At 41.4% G+C, this 15453-nt stretch overlaps 2 protein-coding genes across 5 annotated transcripts; both read right to left on the bottom strand.

Moving 5' to 3' along the window:
* Nucleotides 1-925: 925 nt before the first annotated feature.
* LOC135624339 (dof zinc finger protein DOF5.1-like) lies at nucleotides 926-3009 on the bottom strand. Of its 3 annotated transcripts, none has more exons than XM_065127836.1 (2): nucleotides 2382-3009; nucleotides 926-2189 (listed from the first exon to the last, which is right to left on the bottom strand). In XM_065127836.1, exons 1-2 carry the CDS (start codon nucleotides 2430-2432, stop codon nucleotides 1239-1241), a joined length of 1002 nt encoding a protein of 333 aa, XP_064983908.1. In that variant the 5' UTR covers nucleotides 2433-3009; the 3' UTR covers nucleotides 926-1238. The 3 variants fall into 3 exon arrangements, with proteins under 3 accessions (XP_064983908.1, XP_064983909.1, XP_064983910.1); XM_065127837.1 differs by having other exon boundaries at nucleotides 926-2183; XM_065127838.1 differs by having other exon boundaries at nucleotides 926-2158.
* Nucleotides 3010-12206: 9197 nt separating this feature from the next.
* Nucleotides 12207-14060, bottom strand: LOC135625405 (uncharacterized). 2 transcript variants are annotated; one of them, XM_065130186.1, is made up of 2 exons: nucleotides 12485-14060; nucleotides 12207-12390 (listed from the first exon to the last, which is right to left on the bottom strand). In XM_065130186.1, exons 1-2 carry the CDS (start codon nucleotides 13298-13300, stop codon nucleotides 12352-12354), a joined length of 855 nt encoding a protein of 284 aa, XP_064986258.1. In that variant the 5' UTR covers nucleotides 13301-14060; the 3' UTR covers nucleotides 12207-12351. The 2 variants fall into 2 exon arrangements, with proteins under 2 accessions (XP_064986258.1, XP_064986257.1); XM_065130185.1 differs by having other exon boundaries at nucleotides 12207-14058.
* Between the last annotated feature and the right edge of the window lie 1393 nt (nucleotides 14061-15453).

The raw sequence follows: 15453 nt of genomic DNA, 5'->3' as shown, positions 1-15453 counted from the left end.
GATTATGCAGTTCATTCGATTCGATGCATAACTAATGACCAAATCTGGCAGCATATGCCCAAATAAAGTGCTTGTCTCCTTGTCTCTCACATGCTTTGCAAACACTGTGTGCAAAATGAGAAAATATTATGTGGACTACATAACAATTCTCGGATGGGAGTTTGTATTCCCAATGCATGCAAATACAATGTGGTGATTGCTCTCTCTCCGGATTCCCATTTCCAGTAGAATATGTCGTAGGCTGATGTGTGACAGGATATGTATGCAATGCAATGCAATGCAATCATCTGACAGATGGATTACATGATTGATATAATTTGGAGGGGGGGCAAAAGACCAAAAAAGATGCTGCAGCAGTCAAGGATAGGCTCCAAAGTTCTAGAAATCCAAAAGACACCTCGACATGCATGATGACCAAATCTTTGACTGCCACTGCAGATATTGGCACTGCGCTTTCGTTTCCCAGAAGTGCATCCTTCGATGTAGGAGCACGGTGTTGATGTAAGATCCAGAAGGATTATGCTCTACATGCTTCGTCTATCAGGTATTCAGAAGGCTTTATACTAGCAATATGATAGCTTCCATACCTAGTTGCAGCTCGAGAGAGAGAGAGAGAGAGAGAGAGCTGCTGCAACAGCAATATTCATATTGATCCCTAAAGCCACATTGAATGATCCTATAGCTACAGCCAGAAGACATAAAACTATCATGGGGAAATCTAAAGGCACACTATTATCTGATGCAAGTGTCAGGTTGCTTCTGATGCTGATTACAGCTACTGTAGGAAGAATTGAGAGCAGCAAATATGATAAGCCGAGGTACCAAATACTTCAGCACGCACACTGAGAATTTGGTTCCAATTTCTATATGTTGTCTACTCTTCAGGAAGGAAACAAAAGAACAAGTTCATATCAGATGACAGTACTGAGAGTAATGATGTGTAGATAAGCTTCGACTCAATCCAATGAAGAGCATTATAGTTCATTACTAACAACCAACCTCATGTCAGAGATCTGATCCTCCATGAGTTTGTGCGGCAGCTCGATTTAGACATCCACTGAAGTTAAGATGGGAAGCAACAAACACAAAAGTAGATCCAAGATGAGACACTGACCTCATTTTTCTGAGGGGAAGATGGTAATCGAGATCTTCTTCTTCTTCTTCCTTGATTACTTCAGTACGTAGTTCATCCTCCGAGCGATGCGGTCACAGCAAAAGCTCGGGCCATGAACTGAGAGTTACAAGATGTTGCCGGATGAGGAAGAGTTGAAGAAATCTGTCGTCCAACCTCCGCCGCTGGTGCTGCCAGCTTCACCGGCACTGCTCCAATATTGGTCGTTTGCAGTGAGACCTGAATACTGCCTTGGTAGATTGAGTCCCTGAGAGTTGTCTTCCATCTTCACGGAAGCCAGCTGCGTGATTAGGGAAGAGGCAGGAAGCTTCGGAAGGACTCGGTTCATAGTGCTGTCGCCTCCGCCTTCTCCGGTGAAGTGGTATAGCTCGGACAATGATTGCACCGCAGGAGGCTGCTGTGGTGGCTCCAAAATCCCCAAGAAAGGGAATGGCTGGATCTGCGGCAGCTTCCACTGCTCGATCCCGACGCCCGAGATGCTTCCCATCTGGTACTCGTCCGCATCGATGGTTGGGATGCCCGTGAAGTTAAAGCTGGGATTTGAGGCACCGTAGTCAGCGAAAGTGTGCATGGAGGCAAGGAAAGGCAACTGGCCCGGCTGGGGTATGTTAGGTGGGAGAGCGCCGCCGCGGCCCGTGGCAGTTGAAGACGAAGATGAGTTGCCTGCCTGGCGGTCAGCGGTGGTCGACTTGGAGGAGCTTCCCGAGGATTTACTCCGCTTGTTGCGACGGCAGCCTCCACCCACGGGAACGTTTCGGAGGGCGCCGCCTCGGGTCCAGTAGCGTCGACAGGTCTTGCAGAAGTGGCGAGGCTGCGAGAGAGAGTAGTTGTTGAAGTAGCAGAACTTGGTGTTCGTGGAGTCGCACCGCGGGCACTTGAGCGGTTGTTCCGGCTGCGGGATCTTCGCGAGGCGGGCTCGTTCTGCCATGGAGATCGGTCTGGCCAAGCCTGCAGCTACCGTACCGCCTTCTGGTCGCTGTGCAGCTGCCAATCCCGGAAGGAGCTGAGGAGCCTCACTGCCTCCACCTGCAGCGGCCGGAAGCTGAAGCGGCTGTTGCTATGAACATGGCATGGAGTGAGAGAGAGAGAGAGGGAGAGAGCGAGAGACCAAAAAATTCAAGATGTGGTATATTCAAGATGAGATAAGGAAAAGGATGCGAATATCTTCTGCTTTCAGATTTCCTTTTTGATGAAGAAGCCAAAGAAAGCTTAGAAGGAAGGGAAGAAGAGGAAGGTAGTGAGCACTCACCTGATTCCAGTTGGGTGGATCCATATAGGCTGGAACCGACGAAAAAACCATGTTTGTTTCTTCTTCTTTTTCTTTGTTTCTTCTTCTTCTTCTTCTTCTTCTTCTTCTTCTTCTTCTCCTCCTCCTCCTCCTTCTCCTTCTTCTTCTTCTCTTCCTCCTCCTCCTCCTTCTTCTTTCCCTATGATGATAGGGTTTGAGAGAAGGTGGATAATCAAATATCCATAAGTAGCAGCAGAGAGAAAGAGAGAGAGAGAGAGAGAGAGAGAGAGAGAGAGAGAGAGAGAGAGAGAGAGAGAGAGAGAGAGAGGAAAGGGAGAGCACTTATATTATATGTGGTAGGGTTGGCTGAACAGATGTGGGTGAAGAGGGAGTTTCTTAGCCTTGAAGGATCTAAGTGTTGATGAGAGGAGCACTGGACTCTTAAGGCTAGCTAGTGGTTTAGTTCAGAAACAGGAAAGAAGAAGAGGGTGGAAACCCTAATGGCATGATAATTTGGAAGGGACATGCTAAGATTCCAACTACTCTTGGTAGCCAAAACATTCTCCATCTACATCTACATGAACCAATGGAAAAGTTAGGCCATAGTGGTGTAAAATGACGAGATGGCCTCTCTCTCTCTCTCTCTCTCTCTCTCTACAGTTGTGATCTTGCATGTAGCTAAATGGATGGGTCTTTCCAAATGCCGTGTTGTGTATGGTACCTGAGCACAGTATCAACTTTATAGACATGCTGCTATAGGCCAAATCTGTGTTTCCTTTGGGGATCAAATAGTACATGAAGAAGCTTAAAAACCTATGTGATCGATGCACATCCATGTGAGAAAAAGAAACCTAGTGACTGTATCAGACACAGACTGGCAATAAAGGAAACATCAAGAAAACTAACTGCATCCAATGCATATATATATATATGCTGTGACCAATAATAGAAAAGATGATCCATATATTCAGCAAGCATATCTCCTCAAATCTACCTATGGATTCACTTGTTCTTGTCTATCGAGGTCAAGGCAAGTAGATCATTTTCCATGGCTTATTATGTGTACCGAGTGTTTACTGGTCGATCAATCTGCTTGTAGGCTTTAATCCTTTGATAAGACATCAATCACATAGCCTCTCGATAAGCACATGCTGCAATTTGCTTGAATGCTTAGCTCGGATGCATACCAAGTGACAGGCAACGTCAACCGTGCTTGCCTGCCTGCCTGCTTTGGATGCTGCTGCAGCAGAGAGATTGAAAGAACCACAGCTCATCCTACTTGTGATCTCTAATTAAGGAAGAAATCGATCGAGTGTCGGAGAGGTGGGTGGGCATTACGAGCTTCAAGAACATGATGCGTGGTGTGACCAAAAGCTTCTTCCAACCAAGGTCATGGCGAGCCACGTAAAAGGAAGGCGCAGTAGGACCCGTTGTCTTTGCCTCACACAGTTGTCGCCGTCAAGCTCCGGGGAGAAGGATGGGCAATACCACTCGTTTACGTCGTCGTCGTCGTCGTCACGGTAGGACCAATGGCGGCTTGACATGTCGAGATCGCACTCTCCTTTGCATGGAAGTGGTCTGCACTCCAATCATCTTCCACATTTATGATGGAGAGGTGGCGGTAATTGTTCGGATAGGATCGGATTTGTGTACGCATTGCAGCAGCATTAGTAGCGGTATCTCAACAACAGGAGGGTTTTGTTCAGTTGGGTTAGGAGATGCTTCCCTTTGATTTGTATTTAGCATTAGCCGAATTACCACACAAAAATAGGATTTGTTTTTTTTTTTTATAAATATCTCATATGTTGGGAATTAATACAAAATGTGAAATATTTTTTTTTCTTCAAAATTTATATAAGTGAATTTGTATCTAAATTTTGATACAATATTTTCACATGAAGAAGAATATAATATTTTCAGTGCCGATCGACTTAAATCGATCGTTTGACTTGTTAATTTAGTATCAAAGTTTTGTTAAATCTTTTTTGGAAAGATAAATAGTGACGATAGATGAGACCTAATGCATGATAATGCTATCAGCGATCAATAATCAATATTTTTGAACCCTCAGGTAATTTTATTATCAGATCAATATTTTTTTTGTGTAAAAAGATTTTATCAAGTAAATTTTTAAATATTTAATACTTAATAAGTATGTTTAATCTTACATTGATTTCTTATAAATGTTCTTTGTGGGCTTACCGCTAAAGGGTATGATCGAGTGAGCTCATCCAAAATGAAATGAACAGATGATAAATAAATATTATATGTGCAAAAAATTATTATCTTTATTCTATTAAAGCATTCTAACGAATACTTAAACCAAGTGAGAAGCACGCTTTGGAAAGATAAGACATGGCTTCCTTTTTATCACCTCATTGTATGCTTTTGAAAAGAAAAAGAAGAGTCCTCCTATATGGACCAACATATTTGCATAACTACTATGCCTTGGAGACTACCGATACAATTCATCGATGAACCACATGAGACTTTGATTGATGAACTACATGTATCTTCAAAATGTATAAAGAAATTATCTTATTGTGAATGAACGAGATAGGGAGGAATTGTTCATATGTTAAGATATTAATTTTTTCCAACCTAAAAAGAGAATCTTTTGGTAAATTATCTTGATGAAGTGATATGGATGGAACTTCTATCAATGGTTTCACGGGATTTAACCCTCGCTAATGAATGACGTACATGATGATCAAACAAACATATTGAGGTGAAAAGAAAGACCCAAAATTTAAGGATGTAAAGTGGTACCAAGAGTAAATTTTGAGGTGCTTGAATAATTTATCTTATGGAGTGATGAGATTTATATGTTTTTATATCGGAACTTATTAATATTGTTGAGCCTTATGCTTGCTCTTTACATAATAATAATAATAATAATAATAATAATAATAATAATAATAATAATAATAATAATAATAATAATAACAATAATAACAATAATAATAATAATAATAATAATAATAAATACACCCAAATTATAAAGAAAATTATGAAAATTTAAGCTTTGGTTGTAGAGGGTTTGGGTTTCCTAAAATTTCTTTTTAATATTTTAATTTTATCTCAAAGTGCAAATTAATGAGGTGATATTGTTTTGAAGGTGATATGATCGACACTCTCAACTAATCAAAACTTGACACATGGATATTGTTTTGAAGGTGATACGATCGATACTTACTTTTGACTAATAAAAATTTGACACATGTAACCTAGTTTGCTATACCACGATAATACGTCGAACTAATATTGTCATTTTTTTTTCTGAAGGGAAAGACAATAATAAGAGGCATCATTATATTTCAGAAAAGTTAGCACTATGGAGCTTTTCTCAACACTCGCCGGATATAAAATTTTAGTGGTAATTTTTACTTTTCTTTTTTTTTTCCTTTTAGGCAAAGAAAAAATAGAATCCTTCGTCTTTACAATGGAACAGAAAGACTTGAGTGTTTAAATATTACATGGCAAACGAAAAAGAAAAAACACAGGAAATTTTGAAGAAAGGAAAACCTATGGACCAGAGGAGTGATTTGATTGAAGTGATAAGTTTTGGCACAATGGACCACATGATGAGTTGATGGGAGACAATTATAGTAGGCAAACATGGAATGATCAACTAAAACTTTTGTCAAAGCTCGAAGGATGAACCCAACAAGGAAAGGTGTTTGCAAAGTGTGTTGGGTCCAGCCCGGGCTGGGACAATTGGGCTTATTGAGTCCAAATCAACAAATCAAAGAAATTAAAAAAAGAGAGAGAAGGTGAGGAAAAAAAATCTGATTGCAGCGTGCGTGCGGCGGCGTGTTGAGAAAAAAAAAGGAGAGAGAAATAGAGAGAGAAAGTAAGGTTTCTGGGTTTTTCTCTTGACGATCGGTGGTCAAACGTTATCAGTTTCGGCCCAAATTTTATGTGGAGAATCCTTGCAGCAAACTCTACAATCCTAACGGTGTTGATATGCAGTTTACCCTCTCTAAGGTACTTTCTTACGATATCCATTCCGTGAGACCTAGAATTCTCTTTTGAGGAGATCCATCATCTTTGATGAAGATATGCTATTCTTGAGCCAAGATCTATAATCTTGATGTTATTCTGATCCTCTAGTTATTCTAGAAAAGACCTACTGTAAATCTGTTATCATTATTATTGATAGTGGAAGTTTGAGGTAGACTACGGTCTCGTGGTTTTTTCCACATTGGGTTTTCCACGTTAAAAAGATTTGGTCTCACTGTGTGATTGATTTATTGCTCTATTGTCTATGCTGTGCTGATTGATTTAGCATTTTGATATCAAGTTGGTATTTTGATGATGAACCTATTTTGATACACAAAGAGGGAAAAGAATTATTCCGTATTAACAGGTTTCTTCCCAACAAGTGGTATCAGAGCATCAGATTGTTTGGTGCTAGTTTTTTTGTGTGATTGAAATGGAGTCAGATGGTATGATTAAATTGAACTCATCAAATTATTCCACTTGGAGGCGTCTGATGGAAGATTTGCCCTATTGCAAAGATTTATATAAGCCTATCAAGGTTAAAGATAAACCTTCTACTATGGACGATGAAGAATGGGAAGTTCAACATAGAAAAGCTATTGGCTATATTAGAAGATGGATGTATATAAACTTGCATGAGCATATTTCAGATGAAATCAGAGCTGATGTTGTTTGGCAAAGGTTAGAAAATCTCTTTGCGAAAAAGACAGTGGGAAATAGAATTTCTCTCCTCAGAAGGCTTGTAAATTTGAAATATAAAGATGGTGGCAATATTGTTGAGCACATAAGCCTATTTCAGAGTCTTACAAACAAGTTGGTTGCTATGAAAATGAATATAGATGATGAGATGCAGGGATTATTACTTCTCAGCTCTTTACCAGAAAGTTGGGAAACATATGTGGTGACTATTTGTAACTCCACGCCAGAGGGGACTCTAACCATAGATATGGTTAAAGACAGTTTACTAAATGAAGATGCAAGAAGGAAAGAACAGGGTGAATCTTCTTCTGGTGCATTTGTTACTGAAAAACAAGAAAGACGTGGAAGAAGTCATAGCAGAAATCCATATGGTTATAGTGGAAGATCCAAGTCTAGAAGAGATATCAAATGTTTTCACTATAATAGGCCAGGTCACATGAAGAAAGAGTGTAGGTTTTAGAAGCGAGAACAAAATGAAATGAAGAAAAATGAAAAAGAGACCAATACAGTTGCTGCTGAAGGTAATATCACTATTGTTTGTGATAAAGGTTGTGTCAGTCTTGTAGCTCAGGACAGTAACTGGGTAATTGACTCTGGTGCTTCATTTCATGTTACTTCTCATGGTGATTTCTTTAGATCTTACACTGTTGGTGATTTTGGTAATGTTAGAATGGGAAACAATGGTACATCTAAGATTGTGGGTATTGGAGATATTTGCTTGGAGACCAGTATTGGGAGCAAATTAATACTCAAAGATGTAAGACATGTTCCATATATTCGTCTTAACTTGATATCTACAGGTAGACTTGATGATGAGAGCTTTGCATATTATTTTGGTGAAAGTAAATGGAAACTCACTAAAGGTTCTCTAATTGTGGCAAAAGGAAAGAAGATTAATTCTTTTTATGTCATGGAAGCTAAGCTACACAAATGAGAGATTAATGCAATTCGGAAAGGTGAAAGTATAGATCTTTGGCATAAGAGGCTTGAACATATCAGTGAGAAGGGACTTCAAACTCTTGCTAGAAAGCAGTTCTTACCAGAGTTGCAAGGTACATCTCTTAAATCTTGTGATCATTGCTTAGCTGGAAAAACACATAGAGTTACATTTCAGACATATCCATCATCTAGAAGATCTGATGTTATTGATTTAGTTAATAATGATGTTTATACTATGCAAACTAGAACTCTTGGAGGTGCTTTTTATTTTGTTACTTTTATTGATGACCATTCTAGAAAAGTGTGGGCTTTTGCTTTGAAATCTAAAGACCAGGTACTCGATGCTTTCAAGGAGTTTCATGTCAATGTTGAAAGAGAAACTGGCAAAAAGCTAAAGTGTGTTCGATCAGATAATGGTGGCGAGTACAGGGGTCCTTTTGAGAATTATTGCAGGTTCCATGGTATCAGGCTTGAGAAAACAGTTCCTAAAACTCCTCAGCAGAACGGTGTGGCAGAAAGGATGAACAGAACCATTGAAGAAAGAATTAGGTGTATGCTTTCCCATGCCAAGTTACCAAAGTCATTTTGGGGGGAGGCTATGAGAACTACAGTTGACCTGATAAATCTTTCTCCATCAGTTCCTCTGCAAGGTGATGTTCCAGAGAGAGTATGGAGAGGAAAAGATATATCTTATAATCATTTGAGAGTCTTTGGGTGTAAAGCATTTGTTCATATTCCCAAAGATGAGAGGTCCAAGCTTGATAATAAGGCAAAAGCATGTATCTTCTTGGGATATGATCATGAAGAGTTTGGGTACAGATTATGGGATCCAGTGAACAAGAAGATTATTAGAAGCAGAGATGTTGTGTTTCTTGAAGACCAATTGTTTGATGATGGTGATAATGTTGAGAAGCTAGAAACCTCTGTTTATATTCCTTGGAGTTTGGGTCCAGTTCCTTCACCTGTAGTTCATGATGATCATGGGGGAGATGAACAAGAAGATTGTGGTGAGAATACTAGTGATGATACACCTACAGTTGATGATGCTGAACCAACTGAACAGGCACCTCCACCACCAGTTGAGATTCCATTGAGAAGATCCACTAGAGAGAGCGACAACCCTCTACCAGATATCCTCCACATGAGTATGTTATGCTTACTGACGGGGGAGAGCCAGAAACTTACCAAGAAGCTATTCTACATGAGAATAAGAGTGAGTGGGTTAAAGCCATACAAGAAGAGATGAGATCCTTGCTTGAGAACCACACTTATGACTTGGTAAAGCTGTCGAAAGAGAAGAAAGCTCTCAAGAATAAGTGGGTTTATAAATTGAAGACTGAAAATAATAGCTCACAACAAAGATACAAGGCACGACTAGTTGTGAAAGGATTCAGTCAGAAGAAAGATATTGACTTTGAAGAAATATTTTCTCCGGTTGTGAAAATGTCCTCTATCAGAGTTGTTCTTGGTTTGGCTGCCCGCTTGAATTTAGAAGTTGAGCAACTTGATGTAAAAATAACATTTCTTCATGGTGACTTAGAAGAAGAAATTTACATGGAGCAACCAGAAGGTTTCAAAGTCATGGGAAAAGAAAATCTGGTATGTAAGCTTAGGAAAAGCTTATATGGACTTAAACAGGCACCTAGACAGTGGTACAAGAAGTTTGATTCCTTTATGATGAGCCAAGGGTATGATAGAACCACATCTGATCATTGTGTGTTTATGAAGAAATTTTCAGATGATGATTTTATTATTTTACTGCTATATGTTGATGATATGTTGATTGTTAGCCATGATGTTGGAAAAATTGAAAAGCTTAAAAGAGAGCTAAGTAAGTCTTTTGCCATGAAAGACTTAGGATCGGTGAGACAAATACTTGGCATGAAGATTCTTCGTGATAGGAAGAAAAGGAAGATTTGGCTATCTCAGGAGACTTACATTGAAAAGGTTCTTGAAAGATTCAACATGAGTAAAGCCAAAGCAGTTTGTTCTCCACTTGCAGGTCATTTCAAGCTGAGTTCAAAACAATGTCCTACAAGTGAGAAAGAAAAAGAAGAAATATCCAGAGTGCCTTACTCATATGCAGTAGGCAGTTTGATGTATGCTATGGTTTGTACTAGGCCAGATATAGCTCATGCAGTTGGAGTTGTTAGCCGATTTCTCTCAAATCCTAGAAAGGAACATTGGGCAGCAGTGAAATGGATATTAAGATATCTAAAAGGTACTTCCAGGTTGTGTTTATGTTTTGGTGATAATGAACCTGTGTTAGAAGGGTACATAGATGCAGACATGGCAAGTGATACTGATTCCAGGAAGTCCACTTCGGGATTCTTGATGACATTTGCAGGAGGAGCAGTCTCTTGGCAGTCTAAGTTACAGAAGTGTGTTGCTCTATCAACCACAGAAGCAGAATACATAGCAGTTACTGAAGCCTGCAAGGAAGCTTTATGGATGAAAAAGTTTCTACAGGAATTGGGCTTGAAACAGGAAGGATATACTGTTTACTGTGACAGTCAGAGCGCTATTCACCTCTCCAAGAATTCAACATACCATTCTAGATCCAAGCATATTGATGTGAGATATCACTGGATTCGTGATGTGCTTGAGATGAAAGAATTACAGTTGGAAAAGGTGCATACCAATGATAATGGTTCAGATATGTTGACAAAGTCTTTGCCTAAGGAGAAGCTTGAAGTATGTAGGCGAAGAGCGGGCTTGGTACAACCCACCATATGAGCTGGAGGGGGAGAATTATTGGGTCCAGCTCATATGTGGGCTTGGACAATTGGGCCTATTGAGCCCAAATCAACAAATCAAAGAAATTAAAAAAAGAGAGAGAAGGTGAGGAGAGAAGATCTGATTGCGTGCGACGGCGTGATGAGAAAAAAGAGGAGAGAGAAATAGAGAGAGAAAGTAAGGTTTCTGAGTTTTTCTGCTTGACGATCGGTGGCCAAACGTTATCAGTTTCGGCCTAAATTTTATTTGGATAATCCTTGCAGCAAACTTTACAATCCTAACGGTGTTGATCTGCAGTTTACCCTCTCTAAGATACTTTCCTACGATATCCTCTCCGTGAGACCTAGAATTCTCTTTTGAGGAGATCTATCATATGTGATGAAGATATGCTATTCTTGAGCCAAGATCTATGATCTTGATGTTATTCTGATCCTCTAGTTATTCTAGAGAAGACTTACTGTAAACCTGTTATCATTATTATTGATAGTGGAAGTTTGAGGTGGACTGCGGTCCCGTGATTTTTCCCACATTGGATTTTCCACGTTAAAAAGATTTGGTCTCACTGTGTGATTGATTTATTGCTCTAGTTATTCTAGAGAAGACTTACTGTAAACCTGTTATCATTATTATTGATAGTGGAAGTTTGAGGTGGACTGCGGTCCCGTGATTTTTCCCACATTGGGTTTTCCACGTTAAAAAGATTTGGTCTCACTGTGTGATTGATTTATTGCTCTATTGTCTATGCTGTGCTGATTGATTTAACATTTTGATATCAAGTTGATATTTTGATGATGAACCTATTTTGATACACAAAGAGGGAAAAAAATTATTCCGCATTAACAGGTTTCTTCCCAACAAATTGGTCTCCAGCTTCTTGATTCCTGTCATGGGTGTTGCAAATGTTTAACTTGCAACAAGAAGAAGGCATGTCTCTCGATGAAGCTTTAGGTTAAACAGGCAGTGAGGAAGAGCAGCAACACACACAGCAGTGTACCACTCACTCACTCACTCACTCACTCATTGGTGATCTGTCGAGCAGAATCACACCAAGCATTGAAATCTTTGACTCGAGAGTACAAAGAAGACAAGTGTGCTTGCAAATCTTGCGTTGGCATGGCATCTTCTTCGTAATCATCACAGCTGTGCTGCTGCCAAAGGTCGAGAGCCTGTCATCACATCATAGGAAGTAAAAAGGAGAACAAAGTGTGTTCCACCTACTACCACAAGGAGGAAGGATGTTGAGCTCCTGTTATCACTGTTGTCTCGAGGAACTTACATGCATTACTTGCTCCATCCAAGCCATTCCCACCTTCACTCTGTACCAAGACCAAAGCAACAGTCTTCTTCCATCTTTTAAAGGTACAACAATCCAAGAGACAACTGGTAGCATTGGTTTTACCCGGATGTGAAGGAACAGGAAGGCCACACCACACCTACTACGGCAGTAATAATTACAAGCTCAGGCAGTCATGGAGAAGATGCAACTTTCTGATGCCTTGCCATGGCAGCAGGCTAATCCTACGTATCACCAGCAAATGGAGAACAGCTAAAGAGATGTGTCTGATGACTTCAGCAATCATACATACCACAGCTCCCTCATCAAGCCCAAGGGTTTTTAAAGCGAAGGCAACGATGCGGAGTCGGCGTAGAGAATCTAGATTACAGAAAGAAGTGATATGGATGATACTGCGCATTCACTTCTTGTGCAGTGGTCCGACGCTTGAAGGAGAAGAAGGTAATGGGATCACCTGCGAGGCACTTGAATGGTGCTGCTGCCCTCTGTCTCTATTCTTTTCTATGACTATGGTGATGAAAGTTGCATCCTTCTCTTCTGGGCCTCTGGAATGTGAGGTAGAAGGATGAGAAGCACTTCTGTGAGCCTGCCTTGCTTCTTCCGTCAGCTTCTTCCTGTGTAGCTTTTCCTCGGCATCCTTCAGAAACTTGAAGGTCGGAGGTGGTGACGACCACATCCTGACGAAATCTTCTTCCTTGGAGGATTCAAAGAGGGGGTTGAATCCACTTTGTCTGTAGCAATCTAGAGGAGTCAGAGGCGGGGTGAATAAAGAAGGGGAAGAGAGAGGTGTCAAGAATGGGGTATCCGAAGAGAGAAACAAATCGCTCAAGCTCTTCCCTCGGGAACCTCTCCTGTTCCTTCCCTCTCCGCACCACCCATCCTCCGACTCCAAATCCTCCATTGTTTCCTCTTTGATGGTGAAGAGGAACCTCGGAGGGCCTGCAAGGCTGTGCAGCCGCATGAGCTCTGCCTCTATGGTGTCCTCTCCTTCGAATGGCTTCAGCAGAAGATCTTTGCCATCAGAACATGTAGCGACATCCACCGAAGCGGAGATCTCCTGGGGGTTGAGGGCTGTGGAACTCAGGGAAGATGGCTGGTTCCAGCAGAAGAGATGAAGAAGCTCTTTGGCCGGGCTTCCGTAGTTGTCCTCAATGTCTCCGCGGGCTCTCTTCTTCCACCAAAACATGTAGTATACCTCAGCAACAAGAGCCAGGAACAGGCAGCCTGAAACAAGGCTTAAACCGATGCCCAAACTGCTTAAATGTCCCATCTTTTCCCTCAAAATCACATGCCCACCAACACTTAATACCGATTGCAGAGCTTCTCAATGATCACTACCCTCTCTCTGGCAGCCAAAACAAACCAAAGAGGAGAAACGACACCGAGAAGAATCTAAATGACCAAGAGGACGAAGAACAAAAAGATGGCAAGAAAAGGACAGCTAATTAATCACTGGCCATCGCTGAGACGAACTTAACGCTAATTGATCACCCGCACCAAATTCCAGCTTCCTTCCATAACCAAACCAAGGACCACAAATCTAGTAGGACTTTTCCAGGAAAAAAACACACCTTTACCATCAAAAATCGCACTTTGGGAGCAAAACCAAAATCACAAGCTCCGGACACCGGACACCAGCCTCCAGCCTCACCCAACACAAAATGCTTCCATCAAGTAAGCAAAGATCAAGGTTTCGTATGTCACAAAAATCACATTTTGAGGAGACCCACGACTCCAAGAAAACTAACCAGCTTTTCTTTCCCGAAAGCTTATTACATGCAAGAGCTCCGCAATCCACCGCTGGCGCCCAAATCTCTCTGCTTTGTGCTCCAAAACAAGGAACGCTCCACGGTGAGTCAAAACTCCCCGCCCCCTGTGGCTCCTCCGCGAGCTGGTTTGGTCGATGAGGTCGCGCTGTTCCCGAGAGCTGCTCACATGGGGTGGCTAGTGAAAGCGCCGTGTCGTTTCTCCAACGCCAACGGATCGAAATATTCGGACACGGCAGAGGAAAAAAGGAGAAGAAAGACCATGGGATCGCTCTCGGTCTTCTCCTGCAATAAAGAAGGAGCGTTTGCGTTGCCTCGCGGTCCTATGTTATTCCCCTGTGTGCTACGTCTTTCTTTCGTTCTGGACCGTCCAATTATTGATTCTAGTGATATTCCGTTTTGTCTTGTCCTGCGGATTCCTTGTAATAGCTTGTTCCGCGAGGCGGGATTTAGGCACGTGTGGTGCCCCAAATACGCCGACCGGTGGATCTGACGGCGAATTGATGTCGAATCAGGAAATGCCATGTGTCATCTGCTTTTGAACATGCTGGCCTAACGGTCGTCTCCGTCGTAGGTCAGGTTGGACATCCGCAGCCATGATCTGATGATTTGAAGAGAGGTGCTTCCGTCACATTCAGTATTTTACAGAATATTTCAAGTGACAAATATGATAATTCCAAGATATAAGTGATAGAATAACGTTGATGATTTCATTATAGAATTATAGGGTAAGTACGACGTCTGCAATGTTAGAATTTTTCCGTGATAGAAATTAAAATTTCTTTTAGCGATGGTCTTAATAAGATTAATGCTTTCTGATGAATCAGTCATTACATGCAAGAATGGTTCCTTTTTTTTCTTTTCCACCTAATGGTCCAAGATGAATATATATATATACAGAGGCCGCCGCTGTCTCCCGTTGCCGACGTAAGGTTAAGAAAACAAAACATTGCTGGACACAACAATGTCCAAAAATATTTTTTTTTGGCGCTACCAGCGTCCGATTGGCATGCGGTAACCACACTTGCAGGTGTCAGCATCAATTTTCTTTCTCGGAATCCGAACACCTTCGACGGTTCTCTCTGTGGAAGACTTGCGCAAGTTCGACTCCTTCAGCCTCATTGGTTCCCGGTCGCCCTGCGCAGCTACCGTCGATGCCACCGTGTGGGAATCTTGAAGCGCCACCATGGGCCAGTTTATAATCATGACAACCATCACTTTAAAGGGCGACATGGCAAAGGACTCTGTGGGCTCATTTGTAATAGATGCACGCGCAATGGCAGCAAGAGCAGGTGCTCGACATCTGAGTTGATTTGCAGTTATCATGATTCCTGTAGGTGGGGTCTTGGTGGTATAATGGTTGGTAAGATATTTGGGTAACGTACATTAGTCGGGAAGATGCCTTCTAATCATGTATGATCACAGTTGATCTTTCATCCTTGTATCACAGCTCTGTGGCGATTGTGCAACGACGCTGCGTGCGATTATTATAACAATGCCATTGTCCGTGAGCCGAGTACAACAGTACCACAACTCTCACAGTTGTTATCATCATGCACAACCATACCACAACTCTCAATCAGTGGTGCATGTATCGTTATTGAGATGTTCTACCCTTGCGCATGATGATAACAACTGTGTAGGCATTACGACATGA

Source organism: Musa acuminata, chromosome BXJ2-10, assembly GCF_036884655.1.
Source record: "Musa acuminata AAA Group cultivar baxijiao chromosome BXJ2-10, Cavendish_Baxijiao_AAA, whole genome shotgun sequence".
In the NCBI taxonomy this organism is placed as follows: domain Eukaryota; kingdom Viridiplantae; phylum Streptophyta; class Magnoliopsida; order Zingiberales; family Musaceae; genus Musa; species Musa acuminata.
The sequence above is the reverse complement of the archived record's forward strand: the minus strand, read 5'-3'. Positions and strand labels throughout refer to the sequence as shown.

Bases quoted from the DNA above. Each gene is read 5' to 3' on its own strand.
- LOC135625405 (XM_065130185.1), bottom strand. From the start codon at position 13,300: ATGGGACATTTAAGCAGTTTGGGCATCGGTTTAAGCCTTGTTTCAGGC.
- LOC135624339 (XM_065127836.1), bottom strand. From the start codon at position 2,432: ATGGTTTTTTCGTCGGTTCCAGCCTATATGGATCCACCCAACTGGAAT. The intron at 2,190-2,381 runs GTGAGTGCTCAC...CCATGTTCATAG, and splicing joins ATCCACCCAACTGGAATCAG to CAACAGCCGCTTCAGCTTCC.